Consider the following 21,929-nt stretch of genomic DNA (forward strand, 5'->3'; position numbering starts at 1 on the left):
GGTGAACACACAATATAGTGGTGTGGTTAACACACAATATAGTGTACAGATAATGTGCTGCAGAATTGTGCACCTGAAACCTGTGTAGTGTCACCCCAATAAACTCAACAAAAAAAATAATCACCAAAGGATGTTCAGTATAGTGGGCAAAATTTTAATGAGGAAAAAGTTGTGTTTATATAGTATCAACAGATCTACCGAAATTAGAATTACAAGGTTAAAATAGAAACTTTACAGTACAAAACCTGGAAGATCCTACCTTAGCCAACTAAAGGGTATGGCAAAGGTAGGTTTAGAGTTACTTGTATGAAAAAGAATACATAATAAATAATAATACAAAAATCAACTGTTTCCCATATTCACAACTATAAATCTACTTTTGCCCCACACTATATATGATATTTACAACTTTTCTGTATCTTTAAAATAATTACAAAATAAAAACATAAAAAATCTTTTGTCCCAGTTGGAATAATACCCAGGATAAAGGAGTCCAGGGCATTACTGGAATCAAGGGCACTGTCCCCTAGGACTCTAGTCCCTCCAACTTTTGGACACACAGGTCCCGAAAGGGCAGTCAGAAATTAGCCAGAAGCTTAGGGACTTTGTTTCAGTCTCTCACCAGTAATTGTTACCTTTGGCCTCATTTCTCTGGAGGTGGTTAAGGAAAATGAAAGTCTATAGAAGTGCCAAGACCACAAATATTTCTTCTATGTGTATGGATATTAGGCCTCCTGAAGAAAACCTGAAGAGATGGGCAACAGTCTACAGCAGAAGGTGTCTGAACTCATCAACGACCAACACAAGTGAGAGGAAATGGAAATCTGCACTTGGCAATGGATGTACCTGTATGCTGGTGGGTTCATGTATGAGACTCTATGTCCATGACTGTGGTGTGTGTGTGTGCATGTACTGTATGCTTGTGCACGTGCTGCTTGATAGCTGCATGCTCTGTGTGTGTGTGTATGTACTACATATCAGACTCACAGCCCTGTTTTAACATACGTAGACCAACTTATCAGCCTCCTGGCATGTGGTTAGGGACTCCTGATTCATGTCTGTGATCGTGTACACTGGCATCACAGCTGAGCACTGGCAGTGACATTGCTGTCTCTGCTGCAGAACAAGAAGATGCCCGACCTCACAGGAAACCAAGGTCAGGTCACAGAGGGCTAAGACCTCTGCTCAGCAGCCTGTGCTGGTGCATGTGTGAGCTGTGTCTGTGGGTGACACACTTGTGTGTGAGAGCAGAAAGGTGTGTAGTTTGGTTTTCTCTATGTGTATGTTACCATGTGTATGTCACCATGTGCCTGGGGTGTTGGTGCTGGTTTAATGACTGTGCCTGTGACTGAATAGGCTTAACTGCCCCATGCTGACTGCCTTCCCCAGGAAGGGGATGGACAGAAGGAAGGGAAGACTGCCTCTCAGGAACAGGAGGGTGTGTGCTGCTTGTTGTACTGAATGTGTGGCTGGGTGTGATGTGTGTTGTTGGTGTGTGTTTGTGAGATTTTTGAGTTGTGCGTGATCTTGTGTGTTTTCGGTGACGTGTGTGTATAGTGTTTGAGTTATGTATCTGTGGTGAGTTGAGTGTTTACCAAGTGTGTCTTGAGTCAGGTGTGTTGATGTGCATTGTGAGTGTGTTTGTGGGTGAGTGGTGCATCCTTGTGTGTTGTGTATGTCTTACTTTGTGTGTTACTTATGACTTGTATGTATGTATGAGTGTTTATGAGTTGAAGCACATATTGACTATCCTTTCCTCAGGATGGGAACATGGTCACAGGTGACTGGAATCCTCAAATCAGCAGTGTGTGTATGTGTGTGTGGGGGGGGGGGGGAGAACTTCATCCATGACTCAAGTCTTTCCTTAAGTGCTCTCCTTCTGGGTCACCATTAGACGAGATAACCAAATTCTAAGAAACTCCCTGTTTCTTGAAATGGCTCTGCTCTTATGTCCATGTACCTGAGTGTGACTGAGTGGCTCAGAATTTTGCAACCTCTTTTCTTTTCTTTTCTTTTAAACATCTCAGGCAAAAAACAACAACTCCAGGCATCATGCTGTGTGAAGTTACTGGACAGAATCACCATCAAATAGCAGTGAGGCCTTGGAAAAGTTACTTAAAGGCTTGGCCTCAGTTTTCACCTTAATAAAATGGAATCAATTACACTTGCCTTGTGAATCTTACAGAGGTACTCATTAGACAGTTATTGTCTGAGTAGGAGTTAATATATTTGAGAATTTTTTGTCTGTTGCAAAGTATATAAACATGAAGGAATGAATTATCTATTAAGAGGACTAAGAAAATTTTGGACAACTGGGTCCTCACAGCTCTAAAATTATATATTGTGCTTGACTCCCCTAAGCAATGAAAGGGAAGTTTCCATGTGAAATGCTTAAGAGCATGGGTTCTGATCACACAGACATATTAGACTGAACTCCATGAAGTGGCTAATACTTCGTGATTTTTAATTTATGGAAAATGATAATACATATGTATCAAGTTGTATACTTTACACATCACATATATCATACAGACATACAAAAACACGTGTGTGAGCCCTTCTGTCCCCCACTGTACTGTGTGAGCCTACACAATTTGTATCATATATGTTTCTACTTCTTAAGAGCTAAAATAGGTGTAAGAACAGAAATTCTTTGTGCAGCTGTGAAGAGGTTATAAAATCTAGGAATGTAAGGCTGATGTGTGGATTTAATTAGGAAACATAGGGCAAGTCCTCACCCCAGCACCCAAATGTTCACCAAAATGCTCAGCATTATTGTGAAAGATAGTTTGTGGACTATACTATTTAGGAGGTATTCTGGCATCAAGTGGCTTTAAGTGGCCAGCCATTTCTAGTGTCCCTGAGTTTAGAGCAATGGGACCTGGTAGGTTTACAGGAGGAACATGACGATGCTCCAACAACGCCAACTCAACACTGGAGTCTCACTTTCGGGCAGAAAGAACAGAGACCAGTTTTCAGGGCTCATCTTCTATTTCTGCCACAGGGAATTATTATGGTTTGGCTTTGGCCTGGTGTAGAAATTACTCCTCCAGGCTCATCAAGATGTAAACTAGTAGAAGTGGGAACCTTGCTTTTCCTGTTCACTGCTGCATCTCAGTCCTTAGTAGAGGTCCCAACACAGACTCCATGTTCAATAAATCATGGTGAATGAAACAGCAAAGCCCCTCTTGCTTTTGTGTGAAGATGTCCTGTTGGCTGCTTTAGGGGTGTGATGATTCCTGAAGCCAGACGGGGATGGAATGAAGATGTGTAAGTCTACAGGTATGAGGAATTAATAGGAGAGTAGTTAAGTATTCATGGTTTTCCCAGATAATTACAGTGTGCGATGTGATGGTCCTGGTCATCCTTTCTAGGTTCCTGAGACCTCCAAACCTTCTTTATCCCTCGCATACAGAAGAGCAGCATGAGGCCTGAGAACCAGAGCAGCGTGTCCGAGTTCCTCCTCCTGGGGCTCCCCATCCAGCCAGGGCAGCAGGACGTGTTCTTCACCCTGTTCCTGGGCATGTACCTGACCACGGTGCTGGGAAACCTGCTCATCATCCTGCTCATCAGGCTGGACTCTCACCTGCACACGCCCATGTACTTCTTCCTCAGCCACCTGGCCTTCTCTGACATTTCTCTCTCCTCTGTCACTGTCCCTAAGATGCTCAGAAACATGCAGACTCAGCAACAATCCATCTCCTATGTGGGATGCATTACTCAGCTGTATTTTTTCATACTATTTATTGGTCTTGACAATTACCTTCTGGCAGTGATGGCATATGACAGGTATGTGGCCATCTGTCACCCTCTGCACTACACCACCATCATGAGGAAGGGGCTATGTGTGCTGATGGTGGCTGGCTCCTGGATTCTCTCCTGTGTTCATGATGTGTTGCACACCCTCCTCCTGATCCAACTGTCCTTCTGTGCTGACAATACCATCACCCACTTCTTCTGTGACCTTGCTGCGCTCTTGAAGCTGAGCTGCTCTGACATCTCCGTTAATAAGCTGCTCATCTTCACTGAGGGAGGAGTGATTTTCTTCCTGCCTTTGGGCATTGTTTTGGGCTCATATATCCGCATAGGGGCCATCATCCTGAGGGTCCCCTCCAATAAGAGACTCTTTAAAGCCTTTTCTACCTGTGGCTCCCACCTCTTTGTGGTGTCTTTATACTACGGGACAGCTGCAGGTGTTTACTTTCTCTCCTCTTCCTGGGATTCCAAGGACACAACTGCTTCGGTCATGTATGCAGTAGTCACCCCCATGCTGAACCCCTTCATCTACAGCCTGAGGAACAGAGATATGAAACAGGCCCTAGAACTGTGTGTCCATAGGGTTAAGTTCTTTAAGCGGCAACCACTAAATCCTGTTGTTGCAGTCAGGAGCACGGTGAGATAATTCTCCTAAAGTTAAAGTACGGTCGGCAACTCCATTTAACTTTCACAGAATATGCGTTCTGTTGTCATATATGAGTGTTGTTACATGTGCTCTAGGTCATGTGCACTTTATACAAAACATGAAATTTACCATTTGAGGTATACAATTGAATTGTTAATAATTTTTATTCCTAATTGATATTTTTTGCTTGTTCTCCATCTCTTAGGCAATATATGCAAAATTTTATGCAAAACATGTTGCACTATTATAATTGTGGATTTGTCTCTTTCTCTTTCGAGATATGTCATTTTTTCCTTATGTATTTTTTTATTATATGTTACAGAAGAATCACTTTTTAGCATCATGATCTGCTTCTGGTGAACTTTCTTTTTTTTTTCCCACTGATTCTTTTATGCTATCTCTACTTGGATTCATGATGATTGTGCACAACTTCCCAACTCACAACTGATGACATGCTGGCAGACTGCAATCAGCCATAATAAGAATAATTACACTAGGAAAATTGGCATGTGCTACAGAGCGAGGATGTTAGAAAAAGAGAGTTCTTAAAAATGTATGTAATGGCATAACACTGCATTTATAATTTTAAAATATTTCTAGAAATGTGTCCTACCTATTCTACTTCTGATTTTAGTATAGATATTTTATAGCTATATGTATAGGTATAGATATGCAAACAGATATAGATGGAGATATTAATACTAGTACAGTATAGGTAGTCAAGATGCAGCTTTCTTGTGGATAGTGTTTCCATGGTATTTCTTTTCCATCACTTTAAATTTTCTTTTGCCCTTATATCTTTGAGGTATCAGTTGTTAACAGTGTAATGGCGGATTTTGCTCTTTCTATGTAGAGCAACAATTACTATACTTCTGGAGAATTTTATCTATTTACATCTAGTGTAATCATAATATATTTAAATTTATATTTTCCAGTTACTATGGTATTTATTTGACACATTTGTTTCACATTTATTCTCTTTTGTCTTCCTCCCTTTTGGTTAATTAAATATTGATTCTGTTATTCCATTCCCTTTCTATTAAATTATTTATCATACATTATAATTATTCTATATCTTTTGTATGCTGTAGGTAGATATTACATCTTACTTTTGCTTTAATTTTTAATTGTAGTGTAGCATACAAAACATGAAATTTACCATTTTCGCCATTTGAGGTATACAATGTTAGTGGCATTTAGGACACTCATCAACAATATCTCATTCAAGGAACACTAAAGAAAACACTACAAAACATCAATGTTATTGAGTATTTTGCAACTATGTAAAAATAAGGAGGATATTTCTGAGTCAATATGGAGAAATATCCAGATATATTGTTAAGTGGGGAAAAATCAATGTGTCAAAATGCATTTATACCATGCTACTTCCTATGTAAAATTGAAGGGTAGCCCTGGACAGAGTGGCTCAGTGATTACAGCATAGGCCTGCCGATCAAAGGGTTGCAGGTTCGATCCCCAGCCCAGATCGAGGCTCAGTAGCCAATCAATGTTTCTCTCTCTCTCTCTCTCTCAACCTCTTTCTCTCTCCCCCCACTCTCTTCCACTCTCTCTAAAAATCACTGGGAAAAATATCCTTGGGTGAGGATTAACAACAACAAAAATGAAAGGTAAATAAAATATACATATGTCTGCCCATTTGAGCAAAAAGAAACACAGAATAAATCAGAAACTAATACAACTGTTTACATAAAGAAGATGAGACAGAAGAGAGAGGGAGATGAGTAGAATTATTTGTGTAGTTCAGATTATGCTGTCTTTTGCCACTAAAACATAAATAAAAGAGGTGATTAAATAAGTCAAAATAGAAGAAAACAAATCCAATCAACCGAACTTTTTTTCAAATTAGCACCATAATTAGACCAAAGGGGAAAATACAACAAGTAAACTAAGTAATTCTTGAACCCAGAATTATGTCTAAATCTCTCACAATTTAAAAAAACAACGGGAGCCCGGCCGGGTGTGGCTCAGCGGATGAGCTTGGACCCAGGATCCAGGCAATTGGGGTTCGATTCCTGGTCAGGGCACAGCCCGGGTGGCGGGCTGGATCCCCAGTCAGGGGCGTGCAGGAGACGGCCAATCCATGACTCTCTCATCATGGATGTTTCTATCTCTCTATCCCTCTCCTTTCCTCTCTATGAAATCAATAAAGATATTTTTTTTAAAAAAAAAAGTAAAAAAAACACACAATGGGAAACAAAGTGTTAAGCTGTAGTTAGTGTGTCATTGACAGTGGTGTGAGTTCAAGATTCTGAAACAACGCACCATGTATCCAAAGATTCAGCAAATATGTGAACACTCAGGAAAAGGGAGTGACTCCTCAATCTCGGGAAAGGAGCTATGGACATCAGAAAGAATAGGCTGGAAAGAGCTCTGTGATGTCAAACTAGAACTGGAGATATCAATTTGAACTCATGGGTTTTAAAATGTATAAACAGATTGCAATTTGTATGTTACATATCAACATCTATACTGTTCCCATCCCCTATTCTTCCTGTCCCACTCCTGATCACCTCCTGTGGGTAAACATTCCTTTAATTTCTTAGTTGCTAGTTTTTCTTTCTTGTGTTTCTTTTATACATATTTCCCAGTTGGCTTCTCTGAGATCATTTAGAATCCTTGTAACCAATAAACACACCCAAAGCTACAAAATGAATAACGGTAATTGACTATAACAGAGAATAAGAGTCCATGAGTCCATAATTATATAAATAAACAAACAAATAATGAATGGGAAATAGCAGTAAGTCCCTTCCTATAGGAGAATACACCTAATAAACATACTAGAAATAACAGAATTAGAAGAAACACCATCTGGCCATCACATTTGCAATAATTTTATATAAAAATCACCAATAGTCTGGCCAGTGTGGCTCAGTGGTTGAGTGTCGACCTGTGCACCAAGAAGTCACTGGTTTGATCTCCTGTTGGGGCACATGCCCGGGTTTCGGGCTTGATCCCTAGTAGCAGGCATGCAGGAGGCAGCTGAACAATGTTTCTATCTCTCTCTCCCTTTCTCTCTCTCTGAAAATCAATAAACATTTTTTTAAATCACCAATAAATTTTTATAGAGAAGTCCCTATGACTTCAGCAGATTTTTATAGATGAGCCATATCTCTACCCTGTCAAGTCACAGGAAACAAGTTTGTTCACTTTTTCTACATACAGGACTGTAGGAATTTGAAGACAATGATTGTGTGGCCCACCTTACATGAAATCTGTTCAATTCATTTATTACTATTTCTTTAATGGGAAATAATAGATTTTCTTATTTTTGCAATTACAGTTTACTTTCAATATTATTTTTTTATTGGTTTCAGGTTTACAGCATATTCATTAGACTGGAAATACTGAGGGGAACACTATGTAAAGTATGTGACTGTCTAACTACTATGACAGGTTTTCCCTTTTTTTTTTTCAATTTTCTGATTTTTTTTTTTACTTGAAATAATTTTTTTTCAATTACAGTCAGCATATAATATTATATTAGTTTCAGGTGCACAACCCAGTGACTCGACATTACATAATGGATTAAATGATTATCCCAATAAATCTCATACCCATCTGATACCATACACGGGTTTTCTTTATGAGGACTGGAATCTGATTTAGAGAGTGTAGACTCCATAGCAGGTTAGGATGGGGGGTAGAGATGGAGCCCTTCCACACCCGTGCCCAGGAGAGGGTACCAAGGACAGTGCTCTCAGGATTTCCAGGCCTGAAACACAGATATTCCTCACACTGCTGGGACTCAGGAATCCAGGGCCCAGAGGGGACAGCTGGGAGTTGGACATTTGCCCCATCTTGTCTCTAACTAAGAGGTCTGGGATTGGGTCCCAGGAGACACTGCCTCTGAAAAGTCCACAGCTCTTCCTGGCTCCTGTGCCTGAGCACAGGTTTCTCCAGCCAGAGCCTTCAGTCTGAGCTGCTGTTACAGGGAAGGAAGGAAACTGAGGTTCCAGCAAGTGGTCTTGCAGAGAAGTAGGAAAGGAAAACCAAAGAGAGGAGGCAGAACCAACACCTGGTGATGGTGATGGCGATGGGATCTGAGGACGGTCAGAATTTCCAGGTAAGACCTGAAAGGAGTAGACACAGGAGATACTGATCTCTATACTGCTCTTGCTCTCTCACTCTCTCTCTCTCTCTCTCTCACACACACACACACACACACACAAAAACATCTCCTTTCTGATTTCTTCCTCCTTTCCTGCCCCTTCTTCACTCTCAGTCAAATACAACCTGGCTCTCTTAACCACCATGAGGAAGGCCTTAATTAATATTCATGAACTCCCTGAGAGTCCAGCCTGAAGTCAGTGTTGATCCACCATCCCTAAGCCCCGGACAATGGCCAATACATTAAAACTGTAACAACAGTGCTCAGGACCCCTGTGCTATGCATGGATAATTCACTCTCAGCCCACCTAATCATGAGTGGCTTTCAGAATTATTCTATACCACCACCCAAGAAAAGTCATAATCTCCACAGAAATCGATAGTTCAGCAAGCCCTATTCCAAGTTTTTAACTTGAGTCTCAGAATTATTTAAGGTAGATTTATTCAAGCTCACTTTCCAACTGAGATTCTGAGAAGCTAAATGATTTGATCAAGATGACACAGCTAGGGCTCACACCTGTGTCTGCACATATCAAAGTGGATGCTTTATCTTGGTACCACTAGGTCTGTGTACCAAGGATCCACCCAAGGATCATAATGATGATACTGATGACAATGACACTTGCAACTCTATATATGAAACTTCACGATTTTCAAAGCCCAATTTCCCACAGATGGTCACCAAGAAAGAGTCCAGTTTACCCAGGGCTAAGGGATGTTCAGTTTTAAAAGCAAGAAAGTCCTGGGCAAACAGAGGACTAGTTGGTCACTCCAGAAAGTACCCTCCTTTTGTTAATGCCATCAAGGAAAACAGTAATAGCAGGAAAAGCTTTTGATATAAGCCAGTCACTGTTCTAGTCTGTGGGATACTTAATCTAACTTAATCCTTGCAACAACGTTACGAATTAGGTATTGTTGTTATCACCTTCAAGCAGATGCAGAAACTGAGGCCAGAAACACTGAGCAAACTTGTTCAATGTTACAGCACACAGGAGGACTGGTGGCCAAATGAGGATTTGTCAGACCTAGAGGGAGGGAGTTCTATCACCACATCAAAGAGCATGACATTAGCACAGGCTCATATTGCCTGTATGTTCAACCTTCCACACCACCAAATGCACAAGATAAAACCTCTCTTTTTGGGTTTATATCATAGATCCTGAAAAAAACCTTTAACTGATTCCAACATTTTGATGCTTTCATCAGTCCTGTATGGTAGCTTTATGTCCACATCTTACAAATGAAGAAAATTAGGTACAGAGGAAATAATTTACTCAAAATATAAAAAGCAATGAGGGTTTAGAGGTGGGAGGCACGTTCTCTAAGTGTCTATTGCCTCAGGAAGCCCAAGTTCCATTTTATCTACTACTACTATCAATATTAATAAGTTATCACAATTTATTGAAGGTCTGCTCTGTGCTAGTGCTTTAAATATGTCATCTCCTTGATTATCTACAATAAGTATACAAAGTACGCACATAATTTATAGACTAGGAAACTGAAGCTCAGAGAGGATACGAGAATACTTAAGTTGCTGAGGATAACACAGCCAGAAAGGGTTTCTATCTATTCTACAGGACACCAAAGCTAACACTCCAAAGGACTGATGATGATGATGATGGGAACTTTCATTTGCAAAATGCCTTTGAGTTTATAAAGTAATTTTATCAGCATTAGTTCATTTCATGGGTCTTCAAAAGAAAAAGAGAGAAGATACTCCCATCATACTCAGAATACCTGAGTCTCAGCTATGACCTATCTATGCAATTAGTTATTCCTTTCTAACCTTACATACACACACACACAAGAGAGAGAAAGAGAGAGAGAGAAAAGGAGGGAGGGAACTGTGCTTAATAATTTTCTAATAAATATATATCCTCAGATATCTCATTCAAATTTTATAAGCCTATGAAATTGACAGCTTATCTATTAGAAATGGGGGAGGGAGATAGACTGACTAGGAAGTTTCTTCCCATCTAATCTCCAGTTCAACCGCATCCAGGTCTACAGGACAACGTGCTAAACAACTAAAATATAAAGGTCACACCCAACAAGACCTCCCACTATTATTGTCCATAGGCCTCACCTCTGTACATGTTTGCATGACTGCTGCCAAGAGACACCAGCGCATCTCTGTGACGTCTGAAAAGAATGCAGAAAACAAATGAAAGGCTTTGATTTATATAACTTTTTGGAATCTACGTATATTTAAGCAAGATTTTCCTCCAAATGTTTCACTTTAAATGAGAATTAGAAACCAAACCAGTGCCTCTGACTTCCTGCTCCTGGGCTTCTCTGAACACCCAGAGCAGCAGCCCCTCCTCTTTGGGCTCTTCCTGGCCATGTACCTCGTCACCCTGGTGGGGAACCTGCTCATCATCCTGGCCATAGCTTCTGACCAGCACCTCCACACCCCCATGTACTTCTTCCTGGCCAACCTGTCCTTCATCGACACCTGCTTCTCCTGCACCATTGTCCCCAAGGTGTTGGTGAACATCCACACCCAGCACCACACCATCTCCCATTCTGGGTGCCTCCTGCAGATGTACTGCTTCATGGCACTGGCCCTGCTGGATGGCTTCCTGCTGGCTGTGATGGCATATGACCGCTACGTGGCCATCTGTCTTCCTCTACACTACATCACAATCATGTGTCCCCAGCGCTGCCTGGGGCTGGTCACTGCATCCTGGCTCTGCTCCCACCTCCTGGCCTTCTCACTCACTCTCCTGATGTCTCAGCTCTCCTTCTGTGCCTCCCACTCCATCCCACACTTCTTCTGTGATCTCCTCCCACTCCTCAAATTGGCCTGTTCAGACACCCATATCTTTCAGGTCATGATGTTCACTGAAGCAGCCCTTTCAGGGGTGATCCCTCTCACCTGTGTCCTGGTCTCTTATGCCCACATCATCCACACCATCCTCAGGGTCCCCTCTGCTGGGGGGAAGCACAAAGTCTTCTCTACCTGTGGCTCTCACCTGTCAGTGGTCACTCTCTTCTATGGGACGCTCTTTCTGGTGTATTTCCAGCCCTCATCCTCCTACTCAGCAGACACTGGAATGGTGGCATCTGTGGTATACACAATGGTGACCCCCATGCTGAACCCCTTTATCTACAGCCTGAGGAACAGGGACATGAAGGGGGCTTTGTGGAGACTCTTGGGCTGGGGAAAATACTCTACTCAGCAAAGAGTCCTTCCCCAGACTGGAAACTCAGGCCCTCAGGGAGCACACCAAAGGCGAATGCTGCTTGTTTGAGGAATTTTAGGAAAGTCTGAAGCATAAGCCAAGACAGGCCATTCATTGGGAAAAGCCACTAGAAACAGTTTGAGTGGGCATACAAACTGGGTGAGGCAGGGTCTCAGGGAATCATCAGGGCTAGGCAAACAGTGTGAGCCAGGTTGATGAAGACTCACATATGGCTCTTTGCCTGCTGGCTCTGTGTGGGGATGGCTCAGAAAAGAAACAAAGGCCTCTGCCAGCACTTTTGTCTGGGGGAAAGCTGCCCCTCCAGCTCTTGCCCTGATGCCAAACAATTCAGTTTCTTCCCACATGTCCCTGATATCGTTTGAGCTACTATCCCAGCACTGGAGCTCAGAGGGATTGAGTCCGAGTAAATAAGTCCATTAGTAGGCCCTTTAAGAGGAACTGCCTGGGAATCCAGCAGCCCTACGTCTATCCTCAGCCTCAATTCCCTCTGAGTTTTTTTGTTTTGTTTTGTTTTGTGTTTTAAATGTATCTTTATTGATTTCAGAGAGAGGAAGGGAGAGGGGGAGGGGAGTGGGAGGGGGGAGGGGGAGGGGGAGGGGGAGGGGGAGGGGGAGGGGGAGGGGGAGGGGGAGGGGGAGGGAGAGGGAGAGGGAGAGGGAGAGGGAGAGGGAGAGGGAGAGGGAGAGGGAGAGGGAGAGGGAGAGGGAGAGGGAGAGGGAGAAAAACATCAACGATGAGAGAGTCATTGATCAAGCCCGCAACCCGGGCATGTGCCCTGACTGGGAATCGAACCCCGATTGCCTGGATCCTAGGTCGAAGCTCAACTGCTGGATTTTACAGCCCAGAGTCATGAGGACTTATCTTCCCAGTCCTGGAACCCTGGGCTGGGAGGCCTAGTGTAGGGCTGGGACTCTTCATTCCTCATGGCGGACCTCTGCAGCGGAGATATCCCTCCTGACTTTTATCTCCCATACATGGGTGTGGGACAAGTCCGTTCCTCTTCTTTACCCCTCCTACCAGTCTTGATGTGGCTTCTTCTTTAAACCCTTAGCTGTAGAACTTCCATTCAGCTAGATTTCAGGCAATCCTGAATGATGGTTGTTCTGTAGTTTAGTTGTAATTTTGATGTGGTTGTGGGAGGATTCAAGTACCGCATTTACCTACTGTGCCATCTTGACCAGAAACCAGTTCTTTATCTTAACTTTGTGATTTTTTTTATGTAAAAAAGTTTTTATTTTGTTTATTATCAAATTAAGACATTTTCCTCTTTACCTCCTTTGTTGAAGTTATAATTTTAAAATCCTTCCCTTTGCAGAATTTCTGCAAATAGCCAATTTGTTATTCTTATAGAATATAATATTTTTAATGTAATCATATATTATTTTAGGAGGAAATCATATAGTTAAAGTGGTTTTCTCTAACACATCCTCACTTTCTATAAGTGATTCCTCTCTGCTTTGTGTTATACCATTATTAACAAGTATAAATGCTGACTGCCTTTGAAGAGGGACTTAAAGAAGCATTCTGGGGTGCTGATCATGCTCTTTCATGATCTGAGTGCTGGTGATATGAGTGTGCTCATTCTGGGAAAATTCATTGCACTATACATGTATGGTTTGTACACTTTCTGTATGCTTCAATAACTATTTCTTCAATGAAATTTTTGCTCAATAAATATAAAAATACAAGAAGTTTGGAAATAAAGAATTGAAAAAGTATATACCATAAAAGTATTGGCATAGCTCTATTATTATCAAACAAATAGATTTTAAAGCAAAAAGCATTATTGCTGATATAAAGGTTCATAAGAATGAAATCTTTCCTCTCCAAGTGAGGAACAAAACAAAATACCAGCTACCCCACAACTATTTAACATTGTACTTGAGCTCACCTCCAGTGCAGTAGGGTGAGAAAAATAAATAAAAGATTTAAATTCTCTAGAGGAAGAAACAAAGCTGCATTTTATTCACAGATGATATTTTCATACAACTGTGATTCAAAAGAGTCTATAGATGAACCAAATTAATAATAAGCTGTCTTCTTGTAAAAAGCAAATTAAAAATAGACACCCCCACTTCACAACATACACAATAATCAATTCCAGATCAATTATAAAAAGCAAAATTATAAGGTTTTTAGAAGATAATGCTGGAAAATATCTTCCTGAACTCAGGGAATAAAGGATTTCTTAAATCAGACACAAATAAAGCAACAAGAAAAAAGGAAAATGATGAATTCAATTAATTAAAATAAAACATTTGTAATAATTTCTTGGGTAGTATATGTGTGTTTTGTGCAGTTTTCTGCATGTGTTATTTACTTAGCAAATAGCACTGTAAAAAGGAGTGAAAAGACAAACCACAAAGACAGAGAAAATATTTGTAATATATAAATAACAAAAGACTAGTATCTAGAACATTTAAATAGTTCTATATATAAATTAGAATATGACAGATAACTAAATGGAAAAAATGAACAAACATTTAAACAAGCAGTTTCAAAATTAGGAAATAAAAAGAAGAAATATTTAAAAGGTACTTTTTTTTTCTTTAATTGATTTCAGAGAGAGGAAGGGAGAAGGGGAGAGAGAGAGAAACATCAATAAGGGAGAATCATTGATCAGCTGCCTCCTGCACGCCCCCTACTGGCAATAGAGCCCAAAATCTGGGCATGTGCCCTGACCAGCAATCAAACCGTGACTTCCTGGTTCCTAGGTCGACGCTCAACCACTGAGTCACGCCGGCGGGGCTAAAAGGTACTCTATTAATCACTGAAAATAAACTCAAACCCTCAGGAGATGCCCCCCAATACACACACACCAAAATGCCTACAATGAAAAAGGTTGACACCACGAAGTATTACCAAGGATGTGGTGAAACCAGCAACCTCACATATTGCTGGTAAACATGCAATTTGGTAGTCTCTTTGGAAGTCAGTTTGACATTATATACTAAAATTTTAGATATGGACATCCTAGAACCCAGCAACTAAGTATGTACAAAACTGAAAAGAATGCACTTGTGTACCAAGAAATATATACAAGAATGATCATCATAACATTAATCCTAATAGCCAAGCAGCCAACTATTTCCTTAACAGACTGCATGAGTAGTAATATAGGGTGCTGTCATACAACGGAGCAACTCACAGCAATGGAAGTGAACAAACTACCACTAGGTACAGCTCTCCAGATGAATCTCCCTAAAATAAAATAGTGAAAAAAAAAGAGGATACAAAATAATACATAACGTATGAGTGCATTTACGCAAAGTTCAAAAACAGTCAACGCTAACATAAAATGTCAGAAAGAAGATCGGGATTAGTTTACTTGGAGAGAAAAGTAACGATGGGCAGGATACAAAAATGGAGCTTCTGCAGGGACGCCGGGAAGTGGTACGTAGGTGATCAGTTCCTAGTAATTCCTTTGGTGGCATATTTGAGTTCCGTGCAGTTTTCTGTATTTGTTTTACTTCACTATTTCATTTTTTTAAAAAAATACAACGAAATATTACCACATCCCACCAGAATATCTATCCGCGTTTCTATCACAGAGCTCTGACAAGAGAGAGATTTTTTAAGGGTTACAGTGAACTCAGCAGGAAAACATGATCCGACTTTACACGAGGCTATTAGTAGTCTACTTCAGTTGGACTTTGTGTGACTATTCGCTCATTCCGTTGTGGAAACACTGCGCATCTGATTACGGACTGCTCCCCCAGAAACCGCCGAGGTCTCGGCGCCAACGTACATATAACCCCAAATCCCAAAGCTCTGCAGGCTGAAATTCAGCGGGTAACAAGAGCTTATCGTGAGCGGCTGTGACCTCTATGAGACAACAGTGACGAAGAGTGCCCTTCGGCTACATGCACCCTGAGAGAATAATGCTGAGCGCAACCAGCAACTTAGGGCAACTTACAAAACAGTATAATTCCATTCAGACAAAAGACACACAGTGGGCCAACCCGACGACTACCGCATACAGTGGAGACACATACGGACGTCGGCTGGCAAACAGGCCGGGAACACGGCGGGCTGAGAGGCTGAGGGGAGCCAGGCCTCTCCAGACGGGCGGGTGGCAGGCTTAACAAGCAAGGGGACTTACCGCTCGTCCTGGCGCCACACGAAGAGTAGGTCTCGCACCCGCCGCCAGAACCTTCAAGTTCACGCAGACGCTTTAACGGGGTTCAGCGGTATGTACACACGCGTCTCAAGGCTGCGTCCTTGAAAATGGCGCCCGCCGTGGGAACCGAGGGGAGAACTTCCGGTCCTTGGGAACCGAGGGGAGAACTTCCGGTCTAAGGCCAGAGGCGGGAGTGAGGGGCCTCAATTGCCCGGATGCAGCTCTCGGGTCAGCCTGAGGTCACGTCCTCCCTACCACCACCCCGGACAGCGCAGACGTGGCAAAACCACCAACAAAAATAAGAAAGTTGTACGCAGTATTCACGGTGGTGATTTCCTCTAACGGCGGAGGAAAGGAGTAGGATTGAAAAGACGTGTCCGCGGGGCTTCTGAAGGGTTGCGCCATATATTGTTGAAGCCAAGCGGTCGGAGAGCGGGTATTACTTTTCTCATTCCTCTTTAAACAGCGCATATTTACGTTATTCACTCTTTCGTACGCGAGATACATTTGCGATGAAAATAAGTAAATAAATCCAGAGATCACCCCTTGGGCCTTAGATAGAGTCTACATATCATTCGTATGGCTGTGCTCTGGGGTCATAGACATGTGAGGGCAGTGATGGTGTGGCCTCCCATCTGTTTTATCTTTATTTTTTACTTATTTTCTAGGACATACTGTATTTCGTCGTCGAGGACCGGCTCAAATCAGGAAGTGTGGACTTCGTGAGAGATGAGGCCTGTTCAGGGCCCAGGCTGAGCGGGGGGAGCCAGGCTGCACCTCACCCGAGGGAAACACCAGGAGTCCGCGCGGATCCCAGCTCTGGTGGCTCTGAGTGGAATTATCAGTGGCCCTGCTGGAACTCAGGGGGCCGCAGTCTGGAGGGGATAGCTGGGGCGTTGGACAGTTGCCCCATCTTGTCTGCAACGCGGAGGTCTGAGGATGGGTCCCGGGAGACACTGCCTGTGAAAAGTCAGCAGCTCCTCCTGGCTCCTGTACCGGAGACGCCGCTCAGCGCCCGAGTCTTCAGTCTGTGCTACTCCTACAGGCAGGGAAGGGCTCTGAGACTCCAGCCATGACTTCTCGGGGAGACAACAGGATAGCAAACTCAGTCTACTTTTTGGAAGTGTTGGAGACTGATGCTGCCCAGCGTCTCCAGGTAAGAGCTGAGGCAAAGGGATGAAGAGAGAGAGAGAGCGTGCGAGCAGAGGCTACCTAAGGCTCACATGTGCAAACACACGGGCGTGCACACAGCCCATAGAACACACACACACACACACACACAGAAAATAGAGCTTCTCCCTCTTTTCTTTACCCTTTTCTTTCCTACATCCCTAACTGCCAGTCATTTTCGGGTTCTTCTGATCACCATGTGGGGTGTCTAGTCCCGGTGTGCATCACATCCCCAACAGTTAAGACTGAAGGAATTGTGTAGAATGAATCCCAGACCATCCCTCCGCAAACCCCCTCTGTAACCAGGACATAGCACCTATGCAGTAACGAAGCATAGCTCAATCTCAGTCCACTCAGACGGGCATGGTTCCCAGAATCACTCTCAGCCACACACCAGCTCAATGCCAGTAGTTAATTCCTCTACATCCACTTAAAGTTTATTAAACTCATTCACATCCTTTCTCTCTCTTGAAATTTGAGCCAACAAATAACAGTTAAGAAAGACTTACTTATTCCTATTGTATGATTAATAATTTGGGGGCTCTTGTGAATAAGTTATTTATCCAAGTTTATACTTGGTTTCCCCATGCCAAAACAAATGCTTTGCCATTGACAGTTCTGAGTAGTCATAATCCTTCAAAGGTGATGCTGATAATGATGATGACAATGATGATGTTGATGATGATGACTTTTTAAAAATCATTTATTTTTAATCCTCACCAAAGGATATTTTTTCCACTGCTTTTCAGAGAGAGAGTAGAAGGGAGAGAGAGAGAGACATCAATGTGAGAGACACATATAGATTGGTTGCCTCTCGAATGCCCCCCCACCCGGGACAGGGATCGAGCCTGCAACCAAGGTATATGCCCCTGGCCTTAATCAAACCTGGGACCCTTCAGTCTGCGGACCAATGCTCTAACCACTAAGCCAAACCAGCCAGGGTGATGATGACAGTTAGTGTTGACATCTCGAAATTTACAAGCCCAACCTGCAGGCAGTGAACAGGACGCAACAACAAAGCATCCTCATTTTATTAAAAAACAGCAATGACAATCACAGATCATATTATTGACCATTTACTATGTGCCAGCTTTGGTCTAAATGTTATATAATCATTTTTTAATCTAATTTAATCCTCACAACCACTCTACCCAATAAACTCTATTATCCCATTTAAACAGATGTAGAAGCTGAAGCCAAAAGAAAGGTTAAGTGACTTTCTCAGGATCACATCAAGAGTGAAGTGTGGGAAAATTATGTCAGACTCCAGAGGGTATATTACATATATATATGTACATATATATATTTTAATATATCTTTATTGATTTCAGAGAGAGGAAAGGTGAGGGAGAGAGGGAGATAGAAACATCAATGATGAGAGAGTCATTGATCGAGCCCGCAACCCAGGCATGTGCCCTGACCGGGAATCGAACCCCGATCGCCTGGATCCTAGGTCGATGCTCAACCGCTGAGCCACGCCCGGCCGGGCTATATTATATTTTTAATCACGACACTAAACAAACATAATATTAGCCCGTGTTGCCACTGACGGGCCATCACATTCATTCCTCCACACCATCAAACAGGAACGTTGGGACTTCTCATCTTGATTGCACATCATGGTACACGAAAAAACTTCAACTAATTCCAGAATTTGGTCTCTTCGACAAGCCTATCAGGTAGGGTTATTATCTCTGTCTTATAGATAAGAAAAGCCCCAGTCAGAAGGAGTAAACATTTCCCAAGTTTAAAAGGCATTGAGAAGCACAACCGGAAAGCAAGTCATCCTATGCTTTTCCACTACATCGAGTGTCCCAAGTTCACATTTCATCAACTACTGCTGACAATGACAGTTATATCACTCCCCTTGATAGTAACACAAGGTGCCCTCCATATGTATTATCGCAATAATAACTTTGATGACTCTGTGAAGTAGTTACACATGGTTACAAACTGGGAAACAGAGGTTCAGAGTTAAGTAACTAACCAAGGTCAGACTGAGGATAAGGAACAGAGAAAGGATTCCCATCCCAACATCAGAATGCCAAAGCCCCGATATTAAAACAAAAGATGTTGATGGTGAGACTGAGGAGTAAAATGAAAGCAATGGGCCCTTATGATAAAGTGATTTTCAGTGTTCAACGTTCTCATAACCACACTGGCTAATTGGAATGATCTCCCAGCCCACCTAGAGATCCCTAAGTCTAACTGGCTCCTCTCTGAAGAAACTAGTCCTGTTTTCATTTCCCTAAATACACACAAACACACATACTAAGCACCCCGTTTTGCAAAGTACATCCTAGTATATGCATGATGCTAAAATGAGCTCCACACTAAGATAATGAAATTAGGACTAAAGTTCTAATGTTTTTTAAAAAGGGAATTACATTCTTCTAGGTGAATCCCACTTCAGTCTCATTCAGACAGTCATGGGGAAAACTTGCCACATTACAGGAATCTAGAATCCAAACTACATTTTCACCCTGATGCCTCATTGTCATAGTCCATAGCCCTTATATCTGTACATATATGCAAACCAGCAGTTACAGCTACCAGTGAATCTCAGTGACCTCTTCAAGGAATAGAGAAAACATCATAGTCCTTGGACTCTGCGATATTTGGAGCCCATCTTTATTTAAGCAAGATCCTTCTCTAATTTCTCTGCCTTAAAAGGAAATTAGAAACCGAACCAGTGCCTCTGACTTCTTGCTCCTGGGCTTCTCTGAACACCCAGAGCAGCAGCCGCTCCTCTTTGGGCTCTTCCTGGCCATGTACCTCGTCACCCTGGTGGGGAACCTGCTCATCATCCTGGCCATAGCTTCTGACCAGCACCTCCACACCCCCATGTACTTCTTCCTGGCCAACCTGTCCTTCATCGACACCTGCTTCTCCTGCACCATTGTCCCCAAGGTGTTGGTGAACATCCACACCCAGCACCACACCATCTCCCATGCTGGGTGCCTCCTGCAGATGTATTGCTTCATGGCACTGGCCCTGCTGGATGATTTCCTGCTGGCTGTGATGGCATATGACCGCTATGTGGCCATCTGTCTTCCTCTACACTACATCACAATCATGTGTCCCCAGCGCTGCCTGGGGCTGGTCACTGCATCCTGGCTCTGCTCCCACCTCCTGGCCTTCTCACTCACTCTCCTGATGTCTCAGCTCTCCTTCTGTGCCTCCCACTCCATCCCACACTTCTTCTGTGATCTCCTCCCACTCCTCAAATTGGCCTGTTCAGACACCCATATCTTTCAGGTCATGATGTTCACTGAAGCAGCCCTTTCAGGGGTGATCCCTCTCACCTGTGTCCTGGTCTCTTATGCCCACATCATCCACACCATCCTCAGGGTCCCCTCTGCTGGGGAGAAGAACAAAGTCTTCTCTACCTGTGGCTCTCACCTGTCAGTGGTCACTCTCTTCTATGGGACGCTCTTTCTGGTGTATTTCCAGCCCTCATCCTCCTACTCAGCAGACACTGGAATGGTGGCATCTGTGGTATACACAATGGTGACCCCCATGCTGAACCCCTTTATCTACAGCCTGAGAAACAGGGACATGAAGGGGGCTTTATGGAGACTCTTGAGTTGGGGAAGATGTTCCAGCCCATAAAAACCCTTCCCCAGAGTAGGAGCCCAGACTTTTCAACGAGCCTTCTTCCCTGAACTCGACCATTTATAAATTTGAAAGACTCTCAGTTAAGACAGGATGGATGCTTAGCCTTATGAGCAGATGCAAGAAAATGAAGATTCTGACTTTGGACCAACGGGCCAAGGACAGAGCTGCAGCCTGGAGAGAGTGAGTGACCAGCAGTCCCTACAGGGTGACTTGATGAGTGGGTATACATACCCAAGCAGATTCTACCCAGAGTTGGGAACACTAAAAACACCAGCAAACACTTAACTTCTAGGAGGAAACCCAATAGGAGCATCATGTAGGACCGTAAATTCTTCCCTGACAAGAAATAATGGCAAGACGAGGCAGGTCAGGACCTCAGTCAAGTCACTGGGCTTCAGGGGCCAATTCTGACCCTTCCTTGGAAGAAATGCACTCATTGGTCTCAACATGAAGTATATGACACCAAGTACAAAGAATCTGCGTGTGGCCTGAAAGGGGCAAGAATATTCTAGAAAAGGATCTTAGGCACAGAACGATTAAGAGATTTGTCTACTGTCCTGTACCTGGGATTAGATCTTTTTCTCCGATAGATGATTTTGTTTCTTGTTAGTTGTGACCAGTCTTTATTCTTTACTTTTTAAACTTTTATTTTTTCTCCGAGAAACCATTCATGTCATTACAGTAAATGTCTAAAATATAAAGAAAACACTTTAAATCCCTTCTTAAAAGAAACCACTGTGGATACTTTACACAAACTCTTACGGTCTTTTCTCTGTATGTTTCTCTGATATTGTGAAGATGCTGATTTTTTCACATGATCTTATAAGATGAATGTTTTCCACACTATTATTATTAAATCTCCATAAACCATTTTATAATTAATATTATAGCATAAGCAGGCATCATATTTATATATAATCTTCCATTTTGAATTATTAGATTTTTCTAATTATTCTTACTATTATAACTAATAACATAATGAAAATCATTGTAAATAAACCACCTATATAGATTTCCCCAGGTCTTTACAATAAATTTTCGGACATGAAGTTGCTGGATGGAACATTTTTCTGGCTTGTGATACATGTTGCCAAAAGACTTTACAGAACTGTTAATGATTTACAGTCCAGCTTACATTCTGAGAGTCCTCCCTTCTCTGCATCCTACCAGTACTTTCTGTTATAATTGTTGACTTAATTTCTGCAAATATAATAAGCAAAAAAGGTACCTCTTTGTTTAATTTTTTGCTTGCTAATGATTGTTTGTAAATTAATTTTGTTCA

At 42.4% G+C, this 21,929-nt stretch overlaps 3 protein-coding genes across 3 annotated transcripts; all 3 read left to right on the forward strand.

The window, feature by feature from the left end:
* Window positions 1–3,424: 3,424 nt before the first annotated feature.
* Window positions 3,425–4,367, forward strand: LOC107535562 (olfactory receptor 1J4-like). Its single transcript, XM_016211068.2, is given in 2 exon segments — window positions 3,425–4,324; window positions 4,326–4,367. Coding segments are annotated over 2 exon segments (942 nt in total).
* A 6,409-nt stretch (window positions 4,368–10,776) lies between these two features.
* On the forward strand, window positions 10,777–16,935 carry LOC107535563 (olfactory receptor 1G1-like). The gene is given in 3 exon segments (XM_087822563.1): window positions 10,777–11,685; window positions 11,688–11,768; window positions 16,528–16,935. Coding segments are annotated over 3 exon segments (1,398 nt in total).
* Window positions 16,932–20,694, forward strand: LOC107535564 (olfactory receptor 1G1-like). Its single transcript, XM_087822564.1, is given in 3 exon segments — window positions 16,932–17,015; window positions 19,703–20,614; window positions 20,617–20,694. Coding segments are annotated over 3 exon segments (1,074 nt in total).
* Window positions 20,695–21,929: the final 1,235 nt, after the last annotated feature.

Source organism: Miniopterus natalensis, chromosome 12, assembly GCF_054644295.1.
Source record: "Miniopterus natalensis isolate mMinNat1 chromosome 12, mMinNat1.hap1, whole genome shotgun sequence".
Taxonomy (NCBI): Eukaryota; Metazoa; Chordata; class Mammalia; order Chiroptera; family Miniopteridae; genus Miniopterus; species Miniopterus natalensis.